At 53.3% G+C, this 25,700-nt stretch overlaps 1 protein-coding gene across 1 annotated transcript in view; it reads right to left on the bottom strand.

Annotated features, from left to right (window-relative positions):
* The window catches only part of SAMD4B (sterile alpha motif domain containing 4B), a 37,292-nt gene that overhangs the window by 5,510 nt on the left and 6,082 nt on the right, over positions 1-25,700 (bottom strand). Inside the window, exons 2-9 of the mRNA XM_075016553.1 lie at positions 16,573-17,040; positions 7,388-7,870; positions 4,833-5,072; positions 4,214-4,323; positions 2,489-2,575; positions 1,454-1,760; positions 510-595; positions 162-280 (exon numbers count right to left, since the gene is read on the bottom strand). Coding sequence (XP_074872654.1) covers positions 162-280; positions 510-595; positions 1,454-1,760; positions 2,489-2,575; positions 4,214-4,323; positions 4,833-5,072; positions 7,388-7,870; positions 16,573-16,768 — 1,628 coding nt within the window. The 5' untranslated portion in view covers positions 16,769-17,040. The remainder of the gene's footprint in view (positions 1-161; positions 281-509; positions 596-1,453; positions 1,761-2,488; positions 2,576-4,213; positions 4,324-4,832; positions 5,073-7,387; positions 7,871-16,572; positions 17,041-25,700) is intronic.

Below are 25,700 nucleotides of genomic sequence, written 5' to 3'. Positions count from 1 at the left end.
GGGCGGGAAGCAGCCTCAGTCACACATCAAGAGAGCTGGGAGCAGAACCCAGGCCCTGGAGAGCCCTGCGCAGTGGCCCTAACCAGATCACGCAGGCCGCCCCGCCGGCCCACACGCCCAGCCTTCACGCCGCTGCACACTCCCCACGCCCACAGACCTACCCCTTCTGCGAGCGGTAGGGTGGCATGTCGAGCACCGCCTTCCGGGGGAACGCTCGCAGCAGCTTCAGCACCTGTTGCTTCCAGGACAACAGCCTCTTCTTCTGCGTCTCCGTGAATGCCTGCGTGCAGAGGGACAGAGCCGTCAGACGCCCGGCTGGCACCAGGGCAGAGGGAAGGGGCAGGAGAGGCCACCAAACGGGGCTGCTTTGCTACAGAGGAAGGGGAGACGGAGGGATCTGAGGGTCCACGCAGCCCGGAAGAGACTGGGGGCAAGGAGGTCACAGCGAAGCAGAGCCCTGGAGCCTGGAGGCCCCCACGAGCAGAGGGAGCTTTCCCTGAAGATGATACCTCGTGAGTCAGGCACTTCTCTATGAGCTGGAGGTAACTCGTGATGTTCTCCTCGTCGGGCCGGGAGACCAGCAGCTGCGTGCACACTGCAAGGGGAGCAGAGGGGTTACGCCTCAGGCCCTTGCAAATCACACCGCACCCCCGCCTCCAGCAACTTGCTCAGCATCACACCCCCGGACATGGGTCAGGGAGAGGGGGATGCTGTGGCAGAGAGGAACGGGAACGCGCCCAAGGACCAGCTGTGAGCAAGCAGCAGGGCTTGGAAAAAAATAAAACCCAGGAGTCCTGCCCAGCCCCAGCCATCCTCTAACCACCAGACGCCGCTCAGCACCCACAACTGGGACAGGACCCAGAGTTCAGCGCCCTGCGCTCTAACCACTGGGCCCCACCGCTCTCCCCAGCCAGGCACAGAAATGGTGATTCCTGACCACCTGTGCTCAGTCAGGAAGAAACACCAGGTGTCCTGTGCCTCACACACAGCCAACCTGCCCCGTGTGCACCTCCACTGCCAGAGAACCCAGGCATCCGGTGCCCAGCTCTCCCGCCCTACCCCCCACACAGATGGGATAAGCCATCCAGCTTCTCCGCTCCTACAAACGAGAGTTAGCAGCACCCACCTGCCTGGAACGAGGCTGAAGACAATCAGCCGGCCCCAGCCATGCATGCCGGGGTCTCTGTGGTCTACCATACCCGCCAAGTTCCAGGGAACCCCTCCTTCCTGAGCCCACGAGCATGCCCCCGACTTCATGCCCCCAGCCAGCAGAGAAGCACTAGGGCTCTTGACACCAGCCCTGCAATGGGCTCCCTGCATGCCCCTGTGGTAGGGGCAGTGCTCTGACGACAGCGGTGGCACGATACACACACACACACACACACACACACACACACACACACACACACACACACACACACACACACACCCCCCCCGCCGCCAACGCTCTCACCTTTCCCCATCACCCGAGTGAATTGCCCCGGGATGTCCCCTTCTGGGATCGGCGCCGTGGCCGACTCCCCATCACAGGGCGAGGCCGTCTGGGACGGGAAACCATCCACCGCAGGCGCCTTGTCCTCAGCCCCATTGGTGGCTTTGTCCAGGCCCAGCCTGGGGGCTCCAAGGCGTTCGGGTGTTGCTTGCTGCCCCTCCTTGGGCGTCGCCATGACCTGCAGGGAGCTGTAGGCTTTGATGGGCGTGACGATTATCTGCTGGAGCTCCTGTAGCGCGTTCCACAAGTTCCCTCCTTCCAGGATGTCCTGCCGAGGGCCCGGGAAAAGGGGGAAGGGTGGGAGAAAGGGCAGAGTGCCAGGAATTAAAGGCAGCCCTGGGTCTCACAAAGGACCAAACGTAAGAGTCTCGCTGGGCCAAGCATCCACCTCAGAGCACCTGGGATCACAGGTTCCGGTCCCAGGAGCCCTCTGGGGCAGGAAGAGTTGCTGACAACGTAGGACAAGCCACTGAGATCTTGGGTTTTAACCCCAGCAGCACTGAAGCTAACACACACCCAGCCTTGGTGCAGAGGTACCATGTGCACTGCTCAATCCCTCGGCCGCCCTGCCGTGGGGAGGGGCAGCGGCCAGCCAGCACCAGGAGTGGGGGCGGGCTGGGCGACCGAAGCAGCACACAGTGGTCGCCCGCTTCCCTCCTGGCGCTCCTGGTCACCCACCTCGCCCAGCCGCTTTCCCAGCCACGGCGAGGCCAGCTGTGACGGGAACCGTGAGCAATGCAAAGCCTTCCACCAGCGCCCCCACACGGGGAACTAAGGCGGCCCTGGCGCAATCCAGGTGGTGCCCTTGGCACCACGCTTGGTGCTGCCCGGCCCCGAGCGGGAGGCTCACAGCCTGCGAGCCCTGTTTTTCACAAGGCAGATTCCTGGAGCTTAAAAAGGGCCAGGATTCAACCCCGGCTCCCAGCTCCATGCCTGGACCCCAGGCCAGTCTGTCCCCAGCTCACACCTTGTAGGAGAAGCCGGTGGGTCCTTTACCTTCTCCAGAGACTTGAGAACGCTCTGCCTCTCTCGCAGCTTCTGGATGCTCAGAGCAATTTTGTGCCTGGCGCCTTTGGTCACGTTCTGGGAGGAAGCGAGAGACGCGGGAGGTAAGGAGACAGCCGTGGGGCAGACGCCCTGAGAGGCTCCAACAGCCCCTGGGAACAGGTCTTAGCGGCAGGGGCCCACTGGGCGCCACGTGGCCCAGCAGGAACTCCTAACCACCCCCTGCAGAGCAGTTCTGCTTATTTCACATGCCCAGCAAGGGCTCCCATGATCGTGCCTGGGACGCTGGGCCAGGAAATTTGCAGGCTAAATGACCCAGATTCTACTTTTAAAGCTGGATTAGAGAAAATGTAAATGATAATTAGGGCTATTCCTTATCTATGGCTGGGGAAGCCCTATGAGATAGCCCAGAGCATTGCAATGCAGCCTTGTACTGTCAAAGAGCAGGAAGCTGGGGCTGATCGTAGGGTCTGTGTTGACCTGGATCTCCGGCCTATGTACTCATACAGAGAGCCTCGAACTTGAATGCAACCTGACCAGCTCCTCAGACCAAAAACTACTGCACAGCCCCAGGAACGGTGGGTGAAACTTGAGCCCACCCAAGCCCCGCGGCCCAGAGCGAGAGGACTACGTGCAGCTGCAGTGGAGAAGCTGCCACCCAACGGCTTTGTTCAGCCTCTCCTGGCCCTTGGCCCCAGCGAGCCTAAGCCAGGCTTGGCAGCTCCATTAGAAGGGGGTCTTGAGGCCAAGAGGGAATCCTGGAAGTTAACTGACTGTGGATGTGTGAATCCTGCTGGTCGGTGGGAATTTCAGAGAAGCCCCTGGAATTTAGGGACCAGCCCAAACCAGGAGCTAAGGAAGTGGAGGGGTAGGGGCTAGGGTAACCACATCGGACAGGGCAATACGGCGGGGGAGGGACAGCTCCTCCTGGCTCCACCAAGCCCAGGGGAGCTGGGAACGAAGTGGCCGGCCCTTCCCGAGCCCCAGGGATGTGGCAGCTGCCAATGCTCCCCCTGCTTTCCCACGGCTCTGGAAGTGGCCTACCTGCTCTCCAGCCTGTGCAGCTGCTGGGGGGAAAAGGTCAGCTGGGGAAGGCCCAAACACGGGACAATTACAGGAACCCCCCCTTTTACGTGGCTTCACCTGGCGTGAAACTTGAGTTTTGCACAAAGTGAAGCTGCTGGGCTGTCAGCCGGCCTAGCTTCCAGCAGCCAGCCAGGCTAAGGGCTCCTTCCCCTGCCCTCCCAGGGTGGTGCTAGGCAATGCTCTGGGAAGGTAGGGGGAAGGCTTTTCGCCTGCCTAGCTGCCTGCCCCTGTGGGCAGCCAAGACCCCACTCCCCCTGCCCAGAGTCCCAGGGAAGCGGCAGCCACAGGCACCACCTGGTCGTCTCCCAGGGCCTCCCCGACTCTCGCGAAGTCAAGGCACGTGAGGGCTGTGGGGAACGCTTTCCTTGAGGGATTACTCCAGTCCCCTCTGAATAATTAGGGAGGCCTTTTTGGCATCCCATATATAAGACCGTCCCGCCAAACACAGGACAGATGGTCACCCGAGAGGGGCAGACTGCAGAAGGGGCAGTCCCAGGGGCCTTCCCAGCTGGTGAGCGCTGGAGCAGCCCCGAGTGTGTGGACGACCTGTGTCCTAGAACGATGCAGCCAGCTGGGACCTGCACGGCACGAGGTGAAGTGAAGGTGGGGACCCAGCCATCCCCTCCTCACCTGGGACTCCAGATGCTGCTCCGTGAGGGTCATCATCTCTTCGTACGTCATCTGGGAGAAGAGGGCAGCGTACTTGTGCAGGCGAAGGCTCTTCAGCCACGAGGGAACATCTGCACAGACAGGAGAGACCAGTGCCTGAGTGTGACCTAGGCTGTCACCGACCGGCTAGGCCTGGGGAAGCAGCCCCAGGCCCAGGATGGCGACAGATGCTGCAGCTGGCTGGCAGGACCACCAGCGTTATGCACTGGCTGCTCTGGTGCTGTCCAGAGCCAGACCAACATTCCCCTTCGAGGCCAGAAATCCAGGCTCAAGGCGGGGCCTCTGCAAGCGACCAGAGGCCTGTGAGACAGGGTAATTTGAAGGGCACTGGACCATGTTTTGTGGGGCTAGACTGGAAGCCAAAGCCAGCTGATTTCCGTGCTGCGCACCACCGAACGAGGACATGCCTTCATCCCTTCACTCTCCACTGCCCTGGTGCCCCCTCCAGCCAAGACAGCCTGGGTAAACTGCCCAGCGCCCCGGGCTCTGACCGCACAGGCCTCCCACGGTCAGCTGGCAGAGCGAGGCCATCGGGGTCCCCTCCCCAGCACAGCCGAGGACAACCCTCCCCCCGCCGCACCTTTCATGCCACTGCCGTCCTCCTGGAAGGTGTTGCGGCTGCTGCTCTGCTCCTCTGTCTGCTCGCTGCCCGAGGAGGCCACGCTGCTCTGTGGGGACAGGGGCGCGTGGTCCCCCGGGATGAACGCCTGCCGGGCGCACAGCTCCTCGGGGCTCAGCCACTCGCCAGGCGCCTGCGGGCTGGTGGGGATGAGGGACATGGAGCGCTTGAGCGGGCTGGGGTGGATCTGGCAGGGAAGAGCTAGAAGGGGAAGGCAGAGAACAGGACGACGTCAGGGCCTGATCTCACAGACCCGCCAAGGAGCGGGAGCACTGGGGCTCGGGGGTGGGGACACACGACACGAATCGGCTGCCTACACCTCTGCGGCCAACGCCTTGGGGCCTTCTCAGCCAGGCTCCTGCTCTCGGCACTCAGGATACGGCCTCAGAACACCCACTGCCCCCGGCGAGGGTCCCCCAGAAACCACCCGGGAGCCTTTGAGCTCTGACAACTGACAGGAGTCAAGGTCGCTCCCCTGGAAGCGGCTTCCTCCGGGGCTTGTCACAGCTAGGCTCCACCCCATGCCTATGGGGGAACTAACCACTAGGCCACACTCATTCCTGGTCACCTGCGCAGAGGGATTGGCGGGGGGACAACAAAGGGCTTTGGAAGGTCAGTCGCGGGGCGATGCCGTGTCTGAACTGACCAGCCAGCTGCACAGCTCGGCACGCTGCCTGTGCCCTAGCACTGGGAGCCAACGGGGGAGCCTTGTCCCCGTGCTGTATTCGGTGGCAGTGAAAAGAGGCAGGTACCTCCGCCCGCAGCGAGGACTCTCCCTCACTCCCTGACCACAGCTCGCTCTCTAGCCCAGGTACCTCGGCTGGGATCACAAGCCGGGTGATGGCACAAGGGCCGGGCACAGCCTGGCTCAGCCCAGGAACCCAAACTAAGTTACAGCGACTGCTTGGGAAGTTAAGCAGCTGCGAGGTCTAATCGCTGCTCTGGGGCACGGATGGTTTTTTCCCTGTAAATCTGACATCCTGGGCACGCCCTCGGAGGCGGCTTGTGTGTTACAGGGGATGTTGCAAGCCAAGTTTAGCAGCCCCCTTTTGAGTCACGCTATTCCTGTTTCTGTTGGAAGACAACACGGTGTCCCCTAGATCTGGGCCCCTCCCGCTCTCCCCACAGCTATGAGGGGTTTGTCTGGAGGATGCAGGGAGGGAAACTCATCTGCAACCAGCCCAATGGGAGGAGGAGGAGGAGAATGACAAGAAGGAAAACGTGTCTAGCAGGGGTGAGTAAATCTAATTCACTCTACTAATCATTCCTGCTTCCTCATAGAAGTAGAGGCCATTACTGGGGGGGGGGAGGGGGGATTCAGAGGGTCACCACCTAACTGCCCCCCACCCGCATGCTCCCAGCTGCCCCCTTGACACTCCTGACTGCCTTCAGTCCTCACTGACCTTGCCTATTGTTATGGCACCTGTACATGTGCACACACCCCCAGACGCCATAGTACGTAGGACTCCAATCACTTTGTACGTCCTTTGCCCAAATCACTGGGCAAACATTATCTAATGCCCCGGTGTTGGGGAAGCAATGAATAGTATTAGCCCCATTTCACAGATGAGGAAACTGAGGCACCAAACTGCAGGACACTGCTGGGCCAAGCTCTGCCTTCCCCTGAGTCACCACTCAGATTTCATCTGTCATCATCTGCTGCCCATGGCCCCCAAATGCTACAGGCCACCCAAATGGACACTTTCCCACTCCTCCAGGCCCCCTGCTGTTTGGTCCCTAAAATATTTTTTACTGGGACGCAGCCAGAAGCAGGACTCTGGGGAGCAGAGTCTGAGGGAGGCGGCATAGCTCAGGGACTTGGGCGTCCTGGGTTCTGCCCCAGTCTCTCTGGCTGACCAGCTGCAGGCATGCAGATTTGATTCCTGGTGCCATGGGCTGATGACAGCTGTTGGGGGGAGCGGGTAAGAGGGCAGAAAGGGGTGGACAGAACCAAACTGGAACCAGCGCCTTCCTTTGGCAGCTTCTGCCACAGAGAAAGATCAGTGCAGCCACCTCTGGGGAGGAACAAGATGGCTCGTGAAGAGGTACAGAAGACTAGCAATTACCCCCATGAAGTATCTGGAGCTCTACAGACAAGAGGAGGCAGGAGAATGGTTAGAAAACACTCCTTACAGTGAGGCTCAAGGAAGCTACTGCTCTCAAGGGAAAGGCTAAGAGGCAACTCGATCCCAGACTAAGTAACTCCCAAGGGAACAAGCATTTGGCCACGGGCTCATCAGTCAAGCGGAGGAAGGCGGAACACAAGCCAGTGTGTGGGTGCTGAAGCTGGATCAAATGCAACCCCTCACCCACCCCCCCGTGTGGGAACTGATGGCTGCAACAACTTCCCAAGGGGCCTGGTGGGTTCTCCAGCACTGGCACAACGAAATCGCAGCTGATGGTTCCTTAGAAGTTCTGCTCCAGGAATTACTTGGAGGCCCGTTTCGGGCCTGTGTTCGATGGGCTTCTCCCTCCCCTACCTACCGCCCCACACTTCATCCCGTCCCCCATCATACCTGCGTTTGTGCTGCTCCCGATGCTGTTGATGGCTGACGGCACTGAGCTGGAGGAGTGGAAAGGTAAGTGTCCGTTCTCTCGGGGCAGCTTCTCCTGCCAGCCGTGCCCCAGCTCCCCCAGGCCTGAGTCCCCCGGGCCCTGCCATTCGTCCGAGCCCTGGCGTGAATGGTAGGCAGTGTCGGGCCGGCCCCGGCCCTGGCTGGAATAGCTGCTAGACAGGTGCTCCTCAAGGTGATTGAGCCACAGGGCGAGGGAGTTGCGATCGTCCAGCGTGGTGGCTGGGTGAATGAGGGCATAGGATAGCAGCTGCCGGCTCTCCTCGATGAACAGGTTGCTCTCGATGGAGTAGGCCAGGACATTCTGCAAAAGCTTCATATATTCGGACTTGGCTTCTGTGTTGCCAGGCTGCAGCAGGGGCAGGTGAGACAGGAGGAGGGAGACCACCCTGTCCTTCGATTTCTGGTGCCACTGGCTGATGACAGCTGTTTCGGGAGAGAAGAATGAAGGACAGGACCAAACAAGAGACAGGTTCCTTCCTCCGGTAGCTTTTGCCACAGAGAAATCAAGGCAGCTACTTTTGGGGAGGAACAGGACAGCTAGTGAAGCAGCACGGAGGAACGCTACCAACAGCTATGGGCAGGAGGATTAGTATCCTAACAAAAGTCACAGTGTGGGGTGACCAATGGGGCTCACCAGAGCCAAACACCAGTAATAACATCCTGACCCTAGACATGGGGATCTCAAGTCATCCAGGGGATCGGTCTGGCTTCCCCCTCCGCTCCCCCACCCCAAAAAACATCACCACTTCCAGAAACAAAGCACCTCCCCCCAGGGTCTCAGGGCTAGTGCTGACTGAGGGGGTGGTGCCCCCCTGATGGAACCCCCACCCTGCCCCGCTGCGCTCAAACCGTCCTTGCAATCCCCCGTCCAGTTTCAATGGGGTCGAATTTCCCAAACCACACCCACTGCCCCGCCCCCACTAGCTCCAAGTGAGAGAGCCGGACACCAACAGCCTCCCGAAGATCCAAAGATCACCGTCTGCTAGGAAGAAACTACACCACGTACTGGATTAACCACCTCTGAGGCTGGGGAACATGGCCATCACCAGAGTCTGGAGCCAACAGGAACCACCTGCAAGTTATTATCTGAACCACCACTACCCCAAGCTGTCTTCATTCAGAGCTCCCCAAAGACTTTACAAGCGTGGTCCCATGAGTCCCGTTTTAAACTGGGGAAACTGAGGCACGGGACGGGCAGCAAACTGCCCAAGGTCAGTAGCAGAGCTGGGCTCATCAGACCTAGGTTTAAAGTTCAGTGCTCTATCCGCTAGGCCGTGCCACCTCCCTCGGCTGGCCTCCCCAGAGCTCTCTGCCCAACGGCTCTGATTTCTAACACCTGTCCCCGGACTGCACAAGGAGCTGAAAGACAGGAATTGAGCTGGGTGGGGAGGGTAAAAGAGGCTTCCCAAGGCAGCGGGGACCCCCATGAGCCTCAGGAGCTCGACAGATATTTCGCAGCCGGTTGGGGCAGGGGTGGGGAACCTGTTTCAGGTCAGGGGCCACCGACTCAAAGACAAATCAGTTGGGGGCCACACAAGTGGGAAGCAAAAAACCAAACCAGACCGAACTATGCAGTGTAACCACCAGACCACCCTTCATCTCCTTTGCTGGCTCGCTCGGATTTCTGTTGCAGTGGAATAAAATCCCAAGATGATAAAGTCTGGGAGGAACAGATCCAGCTTGAACCACAGGCACCAACTCCAGCCCAGCCGATCAGCTCCTCCCTCCTCACCTCAGGCCCTCCACGCTGAAATCACCTCACGTTTGGACTCGGTCACACGATGCTGGACCCTCTCATCTTGAGGCACAGCAAGTTTCAAGGCCAGCCGAGTCAGCACGGGGATTTTAGAGCTCTTCACGAAGGCAGCAGTAAGTGAAACCCTACCTCAAGCAGGTGTTACTGTGCCTTTGAAATAGCCTCCAGTTCAAACACACAGCAGCCATGACCAAGCCCCTCAGCCATCAGAGGCTGTGCCAAAGAGTTCCAGGAAGGCAGGTACGGGGGCCTTGGGCAGGGTGGGTTGTTTTAAATCAAAGTGACTTAAATCACCACCAAAAACGATCACTGATTTATATCAGGTAACCAAACAAGCTCAGACCACCACTTAATTTTGGAGTAAGCCCCATTGAACTTGCTGGCGCATCTGTTTTTTGAGAAAACAAGTGTAGAACGGGGTTCCCTTGGGAAAGCTGAGTAACGCAGAAAGAAAATAGGGAACGGACTTACGGCATCACCATTCTGGTCCGTGGCCGCGGGACACCAAAACAAGGAGCGTGTGTTATGTAATAAAAGCAAATGACACTCAGCGGCCACTGGCAACTCTAGATCTCTCTTACCGCAGTTTTCTGCGCTGTATACTTGAGTGATCGATTCTAAACATGGCTAACAAACAAGCCACAAGGATTTGCTAAGCTAAGCCTTTTTCTGCAGCAACATCCAACACAGCCAATAGCTTGGGGAGTCACTGTCAAATCACACTTATTATACTCAAAGACACAGAGGGAGTACTGAAGAACACTGCATTGCAAAGTGAATTACTTAAGTTACCAGCCAGCTGATTCAATCCACATCTTTATCCTCATCATTTTCTCCCAGTTTTCCTTACAAATGTGTCTTCCTTGCAGCTAGGCCCCTTCAACTCCTCCTCGCACTGTTTACACTGGACACCTTTTCCTTTTTTTACGCAGGGAACATTTTCTTCCAACTATTCACTCTTCTGGCCAGAAGCCAGGAAGGCTTTTACTGTGGCAAAAGTGGGAGGGATACAGGAAGCCGTGTGTGCTGAACAACATCTTCCCTTTTTCTTTCTAGTTCACTCCACTGTTCCTTCCCATGCTGCCTCTGTCCTTTCCTATATATTGTCTCTCTGTCTTAAGACAACGTCTTAACTAACTCCTCTGCTGTACTTGGCCAAGGTCCACGGCCATATAAGCACAGAACAAAAACAACCCTCTCCAGCTTGTGTCTTTCTTCGCACATGTTGCAACAGACCCTGACTTACACGGAGGTGATGTTCCTGCCCAACCCTGCATAAATCAAATTTTAACTTGCTCAGGGAGCCAGGAAACTGACCAGCACAGCAGGGCTGGAGGGTTTCCTGTCTCCCAGCTGAGAAAGGAAACTGACCAGCTCAACTGCTAACTGGCTGCATGTGAACTGGGACAGGGGTCAGTTAGCTGCTCTGCCTTGGTTTCCGCAAACTCACATGGAACATACCTAGATGCTTGAGGCTCCGTTCATCCCCTCCCTGACAGCGGAGGCTGCAAAACTTTGATCCCTTCTTCTTTAATTGCAACTTCAAACACTGCTCCCTTCCCCTCCCAGCCCCCACTGCAGAACATTCACCAATGGAGAAAGGAAGGTTCAGGAGAAACTTTCCTTGCAGAGTAAGAGCAGACAGATTTAGCCCATGCTGCCTTCACCAGGGGCAGGATGCCCTTAGGATAGAGTTACAGGCTCAGAGCCTGGGAAACAGTCTGGACAGCCACGTGTCTGTCAGATGAAAGACATCCTCTGCCAAGAGGAGCTGCACTGCAGGCTCAACTCCTTTAACCTTAGCTGCTGTCTCCTCCTGGCCTCCGAGAGAAAGATCCTTTCTCCACCTGCAGAAAAACAGGCCTGAGGGGCACAAGGGCGGCCCTACACCTGCACAGAGACGACGTCTACATCTCAGCACAATGGGGACCGTGTTGTTGCTCCAGTCTTAAGAATCCCCTCTTGAGGGACGCAGTGCAAGCGTAACACAGCCCCGGAGGTTCAGGACTCCTGAGTTCTATTCCTAGCTCTTCCACTGAGCTATGCTGACAGAATTAGGGCAAGTCACTGTCTCATTCTGTGCCTCAGTTTCCCCACCTGCAAAACAGGGGTAACCAATCATTTGCCAAGGGCTTAAAGATCTCAGGATGTAGGGATACCACATTGGAACTTTCCGAAAAGAGGAGACCCCTGCAAGGGAGTGCATTTGGATCAGCATCTACCAACGCACACTGTATTAACGTGTTATCATATATCTAGTACACTAACATAATGTGCGTTGGTAGACGCTGACAGAGACGCTCCTTTGCAGGGGTGTCCTCTTTTTTGAAAGTTCAAATACGGTAACCCTATCAGGATGAAAAACACTGGCTCAGCCTAAGTTCCCAAAGAGAAGGGAGCTCTGATCAGTGGAGCTGGAATCTGTGCCTTCATGGTTTATTTAGGGGGATCAACACATTGCCAGAGTGACTACAGAAAGACCTACATGCTTGACACGCCAATATGGGCTATGACCCACCCTCCCTGCAATCCCAGCCAGGGCACAGATGAAACACTCAAAGGACAGAGAGGCTACCTCTGGGGCATCACGCACAGAGACAAACAGAGCTATTTTTAACCTGGAAATTAAGGCTTAGGGAAAGAATAGGACGCAAAGGCTGAAGCCAACTCCTCAGTGAGCGTCTCCGGCAAGCTGCTGGCGGGCCCTGCGCAATCTTGACAAGATTTGCTTTGCTACTTCATGGAGGGACCGAGGGTGAGCCGCACACAGAGAGCCGCTGGGGGCTAAAAGGGTGTCATGCTACACAGAGCTTGCCACGTTTCCCATCTCAGATCCCCTCACAGGGGAATTCTGGAAGGAGGCTGTTAAAATTCACATGGGAGCTGAAGCAGGGCACAAGAGGGAGGGGGAGTTGTAGCCAAATCAAAGGCTCTTTCTTAAAAAAAGAACAAATAGGTACAACTAGTCTGTTCTGAGGCCTGACACATTCCAACTCTGACACCTCCTCCCAGCTCCAAAGCCCCCCACTTTTTAAAATTGGCTCATTACTTGTTTTCAGATTAAACCACCTTTTGGCTTCAGATCAGTCTGTGCTAGGAACAAACAAGAGGCCCATTAGCCAATCAAGTTATATTTTGCTTTTAACACGAGGTCCTGAATATGTGAATTGGCTAATTACTGTTGGTCGAGAAGGCCATTGTTTTCCCATTACGCATCCAAGGGCTGGGATTACGAATTTGGTTTCAGCTGGACAGAAATAATGGCTCACTATCTAAAGAGTTTGGATTGGGCTCTTTTATGGGACGAGGTAGAATTGAGTTAAAAGACAGAACAGCTTAACGACGATATGACACAAAGCCAAAGAAATTTAGTGGCTGTAGCCTCTGTTTGCCAGCTGCTGGGAATCTGCAGGGTGGAGGAGAGGGGATCAGCGATGGTTACATGTTCTGTTCATTTCCTCTGGGGACCTGGCATTGGGCACTGTCAGAAGACAGGATGCTGGGTTGCGATAGGCTTTTGGTCGGACCCAGTTCAACCACTTATAACAACCCAGGTCCTTGATCCCTTTAGATCACAAATACAGAGATAGCTCAAATACCACCAGGCTGCCCTTCCACCTGACCTCTCTGCTTTCTCCTTCCTCTTCCAGCCCCCCACTCACTGTTCCCTTTCTTGACTACTTGTGTATCATTTTTTTAAATTATCAGGAGGAGCAGCCGTGTTAGTTTGTGTCCGCAAAAACAACGCAAAGTCCTGGGGCACCTTACAGACAAACAGATATATTGGAGCATGAGCTTTCGTGGGCACAGACCTGATGAACTAATGAAGCAGGTCTTTGCCCACGAAAGCTTATGTTCCAAAATATCTGTTCATCTATAAGATGCCACAGGACTTCGTGTTTTTTTTTTAATTGCTACCCTCACTGTTGCATGTTATGGCTGCGTAATATGGTTCAATCCTGCAGCTCTGAGGAGTTGTAAAGTTGTGTAACTGCGTAATTACATTGGCCATCCCATGAAAGGGGCAGCAGCGGGTAACAGACAAGCTGCAAATTTTTGTTTCTTTAGGAAAACTAATAAAAAGTGACTCACCTGCCCAAAACTGAGCTTTTAACCAAGTTAGCCACAAAATTAAGATGCGGGGGGAAGTTAGGTCCTGCTAATGCTTTAGATAGGAAGTGATCAAAACACGACTTTTTAAAGATAAAATATGGCCGACAGAGCCTCCATGTCCCCCCACTGGAGACTGAAGAGGCGAGAGAGGGGAGTTTGGGGCTTCTGCCCTGCAGGAACAGGAGTCTTTGGGTTTTAGCCCAGCACCCCAGCAGGTGCTCCCTCTCAAGAGAAAGCGCTGCTTGTCTTCTGATTCTCGAACTTCTGAAGCCCAGGGTATATCTTCACTACCTAGTGGGGACGTACAAAATTGAACTATTGGGGTGGACAGTCAACCCCTGTACCCTTCAATATTACGAGGTGACCACCCTCAGTGAGGACGGCCACGTAAATCAATGGTAGATAAGTTGATTCTAGCTCTGCAATTGAGGCACCTGGAAATACATATCTACAATCAACCTTAAGGTCTAGTGTAGACCCGGCCTCAGAGACTGCAAGTGCCCATCCTGCACTGCCCTGATCTTGCTGGCTTGGTATCTACCTATCAGGATGTCTAAAGGGCAGATTCCACCCCACTACTACCAGCATGGTCGGAGTGGCAAAAAATCCCACCCTAGTGCAGATAGCATTATATTGGCATAGTGCAGCTTGCTTTGGCAAAGCACAAGCAGCTCTACTGGAATAAAACATCTTCTATTGGTATAACAGCACCTGCAGTAAGGTTATTACTGGTAAAAAGTCACAGCCCACTCCCCGCCCTATCATACACATTTTAATGCAAGCAAGCCCTTAGCGCACTCAGTTGCAATCGGAAGTCACTTTGCTGGGACCAGCTACCCAAGCAGAGGGCATCTTTGAGTTTGTCTGCACATGTTTTAAATACAGCAGTGTAATTATAGTGGTATGCATGCACACACGCGAGGAGGTTCTTGTAAGTATCAGTGTTTTTTCTACCACCACAGTCAGCTCTGCATTCGGAGTGCTGTGCTGGTGTAGCGAAGCAATACAAGTGCAGTTGCATTTTATATTGAAACAAACCACAGTTTTACTGGTATAGCACCATCTACTTTGGGGGCAAAGCTAGGCTGCTCAGTGATCACCTCTCAGCACAACCCTTGACGACGTAGCTCTGTTGGCAGGGGTTCGTAGCAGACCTAGGCTAAAGCTAAGAACACCGCAGGTTAGGATAACAGCATAACAGCAGCCATTTCTGGGACCGCCTCCACAGAATTATCGACAGGTAAAAACAAAACAATCACCCCTCTAAGTGGCAGTAATGCGAAACCAAAAGAAAAAAAAAAAATCAGTGTGTGGAGCAGACCTTAAAACGATGTAAAAGCTTGTCTCCCAGGGACACTCTCCAAGTTAACTAGATGTGTAAATTCAATGTGGATTAGTTAAACCGCTCCAAGACCTCATTAAGAATTAAAGCGGCCTTAATTCAGATAAATTCAATTCAATTCCAAAGCCTCACTCGTAATTCACTGTCACAGTGAATTAAACTGTATGAATCAAATTAAGGTGGCTTTAATTTACAACGAGAGTGTCCACCCAGTGGTTTACAGTGATGTAACTAACTTACAACTTGGTTAATTCAGATTGATTATCCTAAGCAATCCTGTGTAGACAAGTCTTAAGTGTCCATCCTAAAGACTGCACTAGTTTGAGTATGTCAGTTGAATTTGGTTGTTGATTCCATACCACCAGCATAGAAGGGGGAAAGAGATGGTCTTAATGTGGCCACAAACAAGGCTTTAGATGAGGCAGCTCGCAACCAGAAAGGCCACAATCTTCAAGGGGTGGGTGGATGTCATAAAGATGTTGAACTTTTTTTTTTTTTTTTTTATAGTCTAGAGTAAGGAAAAATCTCAGTCCCCCCATTTCTGTGGCATATTGACCTTATTCAGGATCAAGCATTCTCTGATCCGTGTCCTAAAATGCACAAATCATTTGTGTAGGTTTAGCATTGTCACTGATTTTATATATTAATATTAGTCCTTTATAATAAGTATGAGTGGCTCAGGAAAATTTTGGTCTTCTAATACAGCGTCACCAGTCTGACGCCTGAGTAAAGCTGCATTAGAATTGAGTTAAAGGAACCCCCCTACAAATAAACATGCATTGAGGAGACCACCGGTGGCCAGATTTACACTGGAAAAGCTTTAAAACTTCTGTGCTTCCCAGATGCTTAAGTGATCAAGCACAAGAGACACACAGAGAAGACCAGCACAGCAACTACTGGGTCCCAGGGAGGAGAGCCAAGTCATTCCAGTGCGTTGCAACTTCTCTCCAAGAATCTGAAGAATGTGAATAGCTGAGGCGGGAGAGTGGCTGGGGGTGGGACAGGGAAGAAAGGGGATGAAATGGACTGGTGGAGAAGGGAGGCCTGGATTGGCGGGTGGGGGGCGGGGGGAACGGACACACATTCTCCTCCCATGGAAGGAGCCCTGGCTCCTGGAACAGTTAGAACTAGGTCACAAAGAGGATTTTCCTACAGGGAGAGAACACTGCCCTGATTCCAGGTAGGCTGGGTTACATAAACCACTTGTCTATTTCAATCGTTGGTATGGGACAATACGCATGTTCCCATGTTAATTACTAAGATCTGTTTACACGGCAATCCGTGCTCATCGGAGGGTGCTCTGCCCTCGGAAACGTCATCGAGCCCAATGCCTCAGCACAGCATTAAGGGGCGCAGCTGTTCTGTAGAGAAAAGGGCAGGTGATTCTCCTCTCTGAATCAGGGTTTACCCCAACACACCGGCTTGGGGCTGGCTTATGCCGTACTGCACAGCCACTTCCCTTGGGGAAGCCAAGGCGCAGAGTTTACATTACCACCCTCTGTATGAAAGCTGTGCTCAGCCATGAACCAGGAGCTCACTGCACTAGGGGCTATACAGGTGTCTTATGGTAGCACCAAGGAACCCCAGTTAGACACCCCCCTGTGCCAGGTGCTGCAAAGCACATGTCCGAAAGAGAGAGTCCCCCAACAAGCCGCAGGGATTAGCATGCCTCCTTTCCCACCACCCTTAACCGCTGCAGCGCTGTTGCAAAGCTACTAACCGATATCCTGCCTCATCACAGAGGTAACTGCATTTGAAAGGGGGCTGAGTCTCGCACGCCAAAATAGAGGGACTGATTTCAGAGTAAAGAGAAGGGAGACTTGGATTAAAGACCCTGCTCTAAACCCACCCGACTCTCAGAGTTAACACTTGGGGGCAAACAGCCCCCGCCTCCCGAAGCCGCGCCCAACTCACCTGCGCTGTTGGCCTCCGACTCCACGATGTGGATCTCGGTGCAGTCGGCCAGCGAGTGCTCCAGGCACAGCTGCAGGAAGCGGGCTTGGGTGCGAGTGACGCGCTTCAGGAGGGAGAGCAGAGCCACCGTCTGCTCGCATTCGTTCCAGCCTTTGAACCAGCCGGCCAGGATTCCCACCTGATCCCGGAACATCATGGTGGCAGGGCGTCACTACAGCTCAGCAGCAACACGCCTGAGGTGGGGGGAAGGGAAGGGGGTTGGGGAGGGGGGGAGCCCAGGAAACCCCCTCACATGGTTTCAGTTTTAAAGTCCTACAGTTTGGCCCGGGGGTGGAGGGCGGCACAACCCAGAATGCAAATCTTGCTGCTGGTGAAGCTGGAATCACATGGGAGGATGGTCCCTAAAGATCCTTCTCTGTTGAGATCTGTTTGCAGGACTTTCTTCCAAGCTGAATGCCTTGAAGATCCCTGCAAGGAAAGAGAGATGTTAAGACTGAGAAAGTTTGGTTATCCCGGAGCACATGGTTCTATAACCCAGCCTAAGGCCCCTCTTGCTTTACAACAGCAGGCAGATGGGACATGCCAGAGCCCGAGCCCAGGGAAAAAGGAGCCCAAGCAACTCATTGCCACAGGAGATCAGAAAGAGGGAACAATTCCATCTGGACAGCTTCATGCCTCAGGTGGCAGCAAGAAATTCACTTTTCTTTTTGCCATGTGCAGAGGTGCAATTCGCAGATTCTGAGGCCAGAAGGGATCATTGTGACAACCCATGTTCCCTCCCATCTTTTCCACCCAAGTGTGGAATAATTTTTTATATGCGCTGAGGCATGTGTGAGCGTGCACAACCAGCAAAGACAAAAAACCCAACCGCGGTCACGCTGCTCATCAGCTGGGTGGCATCGGAATCTCTCGAGCGGCCACACAAGCGCACAGTTTACAGTTGTTCGGACCATCAGGACAAGCACAGGCTAGAGAACTGCCCCAAAGTAATTCCTAGCGCAGACCTTGCCCAGCTGGAAGATCACATTGTTAAACAGATTTCTAGACGTCCCCCTGTCCTCCCCACACTCATGCATCTGATGAAGGGGGTCTTTGCCCACAAAAGCTTTTGCTCCAAAACATCTGTTAGTCTGTAAGGTGCCACAGGACTTCCTGTTATTTCTAGACTGGCATTTCACACTCTTTAGTGTGACAAATGGGAACGTAACTGACTGAGTTGTCTGGTTGAGGAGGGGGTTCACCTGAAGCATCAGGCACTGGTAGAGCCTGGATCCAGGCAAGGCAGACCAGCAGTCTGACCCCGTACAGCAGAAATACGTCAGTTGGAACAAGTGAGCAGTCAGGCAAGGCAGGGTGGCAATACAAAGCCAGGGTCCCATCGAAGAGCCTCAACTAGCCATTCCTGGAGCCCAGTGACAGAAGAGCAGCACCTCACTACAACAGCGCCATAAACCCTCTGCTCCCCTCCCCGCCAGGGCGAGTTAATGTCTGCTCATCAAGCCAAGCAGGTCCAACTCTCCCCAGTTCCCAGGCTGTCCTGACAAGCCGTGAAGGGAGATTTGAAAGCAGCACTAAGACAAGCAAAGAGATACAAGTCGGAGCCGGCTGCTGCTGATGGGAAAGGATGGTCTGGGGCCAATATTTAGGCGCCAGTTAAAAGACCTTCTCTCTCCCACCCTCCCCAATGAGGGACAACCCTGGAAAGCCAGGGAGAGGGACTTTTACTTTGAAAGTCTTTTCTTGCACAGCTTGCTGCCCAACAACAGAGCTAACCGCATTCAAGAGGCAACATGGTCCAAGCCGAAGGACATATGTTAGAAACATGCAGGGGACCTGCCAGACCAGACTTTGGGAGGGCTTATCCATACCACAAGACTTTGCTGGTGTGTCCGTCCCCACACTAGGTTTGCCAGCAGGATCACATCGATTACGGGGCGTGATTTTTTTCCCCCACCATATTCCTAGCCAACATAACTAAGCTGACAACACTCTGCACTGGATCAGGTCTAGGGATCTGCTTTCTTTTCGATAAGCAAAGACGATCCCTCCTTTTTTCCCCCCCAGGTAGGGAGATGCCCCTTTGGGCTCCTTGGATGGCTCAGGCACAACTCCCGAAAGCTATGCTTTTGCTCAGCTTGCTTTAGTTTTCCTGCCACTGGTCGGTTTCAGGCGCTAAGCTAACTAGGCAGCACACACAAGTAAAGTTCTTAGTCGGGGCCCAGGAGGAGGCAGGTAGGGGTGGTTAGGATGCTAACCTGCTATTTTGGAATTCGATACCTCACTCTGCAGGACCTCAGAGAAGACACTTCAGCTCCCTGGGTCTCCCTCAACCACCCTGCCCCAAAAGGGGATTGGGAAGATACAGAAGTTGAAGACTGCAGGATGCTTGGAGTCCACGGCAGTGGTTTTTGCAGACTATCCCTAAGATTCCCAAAGGCCTCTGAGACTCTGCATCTCCATTCAGAAAAAAGAGTATGGATCCGTCTGTACATGAAAAACCACTTGTCTATGGGATGAGGGTAACTCAGGCACCAAGAATCACTGGAGGGGACTTTTCGGAAGCTACATTTGGCCTTTGCACTTCATTCACAGCAGAATCTGTTCTCACCTCTTTGCAGTCATTTCCACTTCCTGGGTCTCATACACCAGAGGCCGCATTGTCAGGTGGTATGCGCAGCAGGGGAAAGTAAAACTCCAAATAAAACCTCAGTGATATTCAATTTACAGTCAACACACCACTGACTGAGGGCTAATCTATATCTACTGGATAACTGACCATAGGGAGATTGATCTTCCAGAGTTTGATTGTGCTGTGTGTTTTAAGACATGACAAAATCGACCTCCCCAGGCTTGGCCATCAACCCCTGCACTCCATGCTATTGTGTGGAGAAAGGGATGTCGGTGCAACCCTGCGCTATACAAGGTAAGAAAGTCTATTCTGCTATGTTGATTCTAGCCACACGAATGGTGTAGCTAGAATTGCATACTGGGAATTGACTTTCTACACTAGTGTAGAGCTCGCCTTACCATAAGTCACTTCTGTCAGGAGGCGTTTTAGCTACTCTTAAGGCACCTAACATCAGAGAGACAGATGGGGGGAGGGTCCTTTTGCCCTCAATTTCCTCCATGCATTCAGCAGCACTTTGGGTATAATCAGTCTGGTTATTTCCCCTTTTATTCTGCCAACCCCTTCTGTGCTGCCCCAGTGGAAGACTGCAACATAAAAGCTAGGAAAACGTAACTGTAAAGCCCCAAAAGGGGAATATTTTCAGGGCATGTGCTAGGACTTACAGCGGCTTGTCACTTAAAAAAAAGCCCCCCCGCACACCAAGACTTAGAATCACTTAGTCTCTAAATATTCACCTGCCCCTGGCATGTGCACACAATACAGTAAACGCTCTGCTGCTCACATGTTGGAGGAATGAGGGGAGGAGAATGGTGGGGCGGGGGGGATGGCTGGTTAGTCAAATGTCCTGGTTAACAGAGTAATCAATAGAATAATTTTTCAAAGAATCGGAATACGATAAAACAAATGACGTGTAACACAGTATCCGGGTCAGCAGTCGTACTGCAGTACAGAGGGGTTGGTTTCTCGAAGCACTTACGTGCATCCAGGTCAAGCTTTCTACGCAGTAGGTTCTCTTGTGACGCTGTGTGTTACGAGCATTGCATGGCACACGCCCAGATCAATAAAAATATGACACTGAACGCTAGAACTTAACACTACTTCATATGGAACATAATTTCTTCTTTCCTCAATGATCCAAAAGGCACCATGGGATCCTACAGCGTCTCAGGGTCATTGCAGAGGTAGAAGGCGTAGGAGACGGGGCTGAATCTGTACCGAGGCTATGACTAGAGTCCTGTGACACAGCTATAGGTGTGGACACAAATCTTGCAGATATGTGGCCATCTAGGGGTACCTGCACCTGCGGACACAGATGTGGGTATCCGGGTAAGTTTTGCTGATGCAGACACCAACTTTGCATCTGTGTAAAGCTCTACCGAGGCCACAGCCGGGAAGCTGCTTTTTTTGAAGGAATCCCCGACAGCCGCTTGCTCGTCTGCTTGCTTCTTCTGCACAGGAGCAGAATGTACGACTGCATAACACACTGAGCAGTGTACTAGTCCCAGTGACTAGACTGAAGACTGGTATTGGGGGGAGGGGAAGTACTGGACATACCAGTTAATTGAGCTTTCTGGGTTATTTAGGGCTAGAGAAGAGCCTCTATTGGAGGGAGGCTCACGACTGCATGAGAGAGGCAGACAGAAGAGAGGCATGAGAGAGAGACAGCAGCAAGGGAGAAGAAAAAGGAACTGGCTTTCAGTGCCTAAACAAACAGCGACCCATCTTCCCCTGCCCCGAGAATCCCCCATGAACTCTTTGGCCATCGGGAGATCCGTGCTATCCGGATTTTGCAGAAGGGGATCCATGTCAAAAGGGGAACTTAACCACCTTTGTTTTCCAGTCTCTTCCTCATCCAGAGGAGTCCCGATGGGAACCCAAAACTCCCTGCCCCCTTGTTCTCCAAGAAGGGATAAACTGCACTGGGGAGAAAGAACTTCCCCTTCACTTGGGGGTGGGGTGGGGGAGTTCTCTCAAAGGCAGAGAAAAAGCAGCTAGCTGCAGTAATGGGTCGGGGATACCGGCTCTGTGGCAGCAGTTCTGCAGATACAGCACTTCAAAACTGACTGTGCTGAAGGCTGTCGAAGAAAAAGATGTGGCTAAGTGGAAGGACAACAGGTGCTTCGTATTCCAGCCACGTAACTGTCTTGGTTTCCTTTTTTTTTTTTGGATAGTCTCAGGGTGCGAACTTCTCACACAAGCCATCTTGAACCTCTCGACCTCCGACTCTTCCCTATTGTCTGCGCACCTCCATCCTCAGGAGGAAGCCCTGGCTTTCTGAAGCTCAAAACGTTTTGACAGCACTTAGCGCTGTGAGTAAAGGTTTATAGACTGTGTCAGTGCCACAGAAGGCCAGTTTGCTGGCTCTGTCTGCAGTGAGATTAGCTCTGTCTCTGTATATTTAACAGGAAGAAAAGGAAAAGCAGAGATGCTTTTCCAACAGACCCAGGGAGGATGGACAGAGACCAACTGTTGCAGAGAGATGTATGGTTTCCTGACTGGGCTGTGGAAGCGGTTGGACCACGCTCTGACTTGGCAGTGCAGGACATACCATATCAAGAATGCAGCCCTTGGGAGTCACCCAAGGCAACTTTCAGCTTGTTCTCTGTAATACGGGCCACTGTACAATGCTGTCACCTTGAGCGCAGTGGGGAGCTTGGCTCAGTGGTCAGAAGAAAGGCTCAGGAGCTAGGACTGCCATGTCTTAAGCCTACGTCTACAGATTCCTTGGGTTCATTCTTGATTCCCTGGTGCTTCTCAGAATACCGAGGGCCAAGTCATAGCCTGGGCTGCAGTCCAAGAGGGGAGAGTCCACCTCTCTGAAATGGCCAGAGCCGCTTTCAACAGGATGCCTCTCTCTAACCCCCCCATCCTGAATTACCAAGACCACAGGGCATCACTAGACTCACCTGAGCTGCGTGAAAGCCAGGGAATAATAAATCAATCATAACCCCAGCTCTTAGCAGCAGCAAGTCTTGGGGAGTTTTACAAAGTAGTATTCTCCCATTTTACAAATGAGGAAAGCCACTCACTAAAGGCCAGCGAGTGGGAGATGGGGGCAGAACCCAGGAGTCCTGGCTCCCTGTCATCCGAGTCATGCTTGCTCCATCCTCTCTCCATTTGCCCCTTGATGCAGTCTTGAGCATAGCTCAAGGTTGTGGTCAGGCTGCCTCAGCCACTGCCATGCTCAACACAGACACTGGAATTAGGCTCAGAGACTAAGAACACTTGTCAACAGGCCTTCGGTAGATCCTGGAGAAAGGATGATGCAGCGGTGAGGCTCCCACAGACCTCTGGAATCTCTGATGAAGGGGGTCTTTGCCCACAAAAGCTTCGGTCCAAAATACCAGTTAGTTTATAAGATGCCACAAGATTTCTCACTCTTGGGGCCAACTTGCGACTCAAGAGACCTGGGTTCAATTCCCTGCTCCACTACAGTCCCTGTGACCAGAGTTTCCTCTAATTTTTTTCCATCCATGGACAGAATAAATTTTGTTCTGTGCACCGAGGCATGTGCACCACCATAGAAACACACGCTGACGGCTGCGGGTGTTCTGGTAATCCGCTGGGCAGCGCCTGAACCTCTCCTGGTGGCCACCCCAGAGCTCAGGTTACAGGGAACACTGCCCGTGACCATGGGCATGTCGTGCTGTTTGTACAGCTGGGGAAACTGAGGCACTCGTGGGAACACCACGCAGCCTGGTTCGTCGGTCTCTCTCAAAATGCTTGGAAGATTTGTCTGCTTATCCCCATTTACAGCTGGCAGGAGGAAGAAAGACTCTGACTTCTCCAAGGCCACCAGATAAAATCAGACCAAGAGCCAGCTCAGAGTTTCCTCTATCCCAGCAGGCCCTCCTTCATGGGGGTGTTAGGAGGATAAATATGCTAGTCCAGTGGGGCTCTCAAATGCCATTGCAGCGCGACCCTTTTCTGACAAAAAATGACACCACCATGTCTGAGTGTGGGGGGCTGAAACCTGACCTGCACCATCGGGGTGGGCAACCACCAGTAGTGGGTGGGCTACATGCGGGGCCCTCCTTCCCCTCAGTGGGTCACAGCAGCCCACAGCATTCCACCTCCGAGCCTGCAGCCCCCTCATCCGCCCCACTCCCCAAGCACCTCTCGGACAGCAGGGAACTGCACTTACTTTCTCCTCTTCCCGCCCTCCCAGGGCTGGGGCACCACAAACCGCCGATTTGTGGGGTTCTAGCTCTGGGAGGGAGGGACAGGAACAGGGACAAAGCGTGACTCAGTCTGGGAGGGAGACATATGAAGTGTCCGGCTCCAGGGAGAGGTGGGTGGGGGAGGGGGACAGCGAGGGGTTCCCACAGGCTGCATGCAGCCCCCAGGACTCCAGCTGCAGCCTCAGGTTGACCACCCCTGCACAAGGCCCAGCTTGCGCCCTGATGGATGGGGCTCCGGCTTCCGTTTTGGCCCCAGGTCCCAAGAAGTCTCAGCCAGCTCTGAGAGCAACCCCATTGAAATGGGGGTTGCGGCCCACTTTGGGGTCCCAACCCACAGTTTAAGAACCACTGCACTGAAGGATGGGAGGCTTTCAAATACACAAGTAAGAGAGCTATAACCCAAGGAAAACGATCTCTAAACAGAAGCCAGGCTGACGACCCAATAAAAGAGCGAGTAACCAGGTACGAGCAGCTAACCCTGAGATTGCAAGGGTACAGCCCGCTTCTCTGGCAGAGCGCACGCCTTTCCCCCAGAGCTCAGCACCTACATACTGTGCCCATTGCTGCAGCAGGCCAAGACAAATCCAAGACGCGATCGTTGGGTCTTTGATCGACACAAAGAGAATCTACTGACCCACTGGCATAGGACCTGAATTTCTCAATCCAATATATTTATGCTCTAGGCCAGGGGTCTGCAACCTGCATCTCTTCCAGGACTTCTTTGTGGCTTCCGATGCTACAATTGCCAAGTTAAAAAAGACCTCCTGGTTATTTTTGATAAAAGGTGAATGTCTACAAGCCCAACAACAAACAACTTGTACCTAAACAGCCAACGATGTGTGATCCCCAAACGCTGGATAACTCCCCCTTTAACGTGCAGTGCATTTTGGGATAAGATACTGGCTCTGCACTTTGATCATGTTGCTAATAGTCTTATTCACATGAGTTGCAGCTCTTGAATTATTGAGTTTTTTACTGAATTCGGAAAAACAAAAAAGGCTTTTCTTACTATTTTGATTGCCAGCCCCGGCTCTAAGAAAAGAGCTCAATTCGATTTCTCCACGATTTTGACAGCTTAGAGGTTTATTTTTAAGCACTCCTCCTTTCATGTTTATCTAACTTTTCACAGTTGTGGGAAATTGGAGGGTTAGGCATATTTAAGGACAGTACACGCCCAGATCCAAAAAGTCAAAAGGTTTAGAAACTGGTAAGACACAACCTGTCAACATCACCTGTAAAAACAGCCGCAGATCAACAAAACTGACCTGTTTCTACCATTCATCCACTTGTGACAAACCTAATGCAAAAATATCTTGATAGCTGGATTCTGACTCTAAGAAAGGGGATTTTTCTCCCCTGGGCTTGGCCATGCAGTGACACTGCTGTTTACTGGCATTTAAAAATAAAAATCTATTCCCTCCAAACCTGCCTACAGTGGAGGGAAGTGCCATCATGCACCAAGACAGAAACTGAGGCCCAGACGGATTAAGTGACACAAAGTTACCCAAGGAGTCTGCGGCACAAATAGGACTGGAACTTCCAAGACCTAGGCTAATACACTACGTGGGAGCAGTGTCTGGACCCCACTGAATGAAGCATCTTTTGTCCCAGGCTTTTTCCTCTGCTTGTTTGGGCTGGGCGCTGTTTCCTGTCAGGGAAAATGCTGTGCTGACGGATGGCCAGGTTACAACAGTGCCCTGTGCGCAGCTGTCCATTCACGCTAGCCACAGCCAAGTTGAAGGATGGGGATCGCACTGACGGGAGAAGCAGCAACGTTTAAAGGGTGCTGCTGTCAAAGCTTTCTGAAAAGGTGAGTGTGGGAAGAGAGACCGAGGGGAAGCTGCTGTCTGGGTCTCTCCCCACTGGACGCTATCTTTAGAGCCAAACTAAGCAGGCTCCCGGAGGTAAGGAGACAAGAGCAGTTTGTTAAGAGCAGCGACACAGCCCGCTGTAATTACACCTTTGGCAGGAGCGTGAGCTGCCAGCTGCCTCCGCTAGCGGGGAACAGGGAGGGGGCGCCACGCCTTCCTTGCAGCTGAGCGGACTGATGCAGAGCACACGCCGCTGCCAACGCCCAGTAACAACTCAGCTGGAGACAGGAAAGCCAAACTCCCCAACCTCCCCGGGACTTGTCTCTCCCCACTGAGCTGCTCCTAAGGGAGCCCCAAGAACTAGGCTGACAGCCAGCCACTGCTATGGCAGCCGGTTTGGGGTGGATCTGTGCTACATCAGAACCAGCGATCTGGAGACCTAAGTCTCCTGCAGTTCGCCCCTCAAGTTACCCATTCGCTGAGCCCGACCCTCGAATATTGACCCAA

Source organism: Carettochelys insculpta, chromosome 22 (genome assembly GCF_033958435.1).
Source record: "Carettochelys insculpta isolate YL-2023 chromosome 22, ASM3395843v1, whole genome shotgun sequence".
Lineage (NCBI taxonomy): Eukaryota > Metazoa > Chordata > Testudines > Carettochelyidae > Carettochelys > Carettochelys insculpta.
The sequence above is the reverse complement of the archived record's forward strand: the minus strand, read 5'-3'. Positions and strand labels throughout refer to the sequence as shown.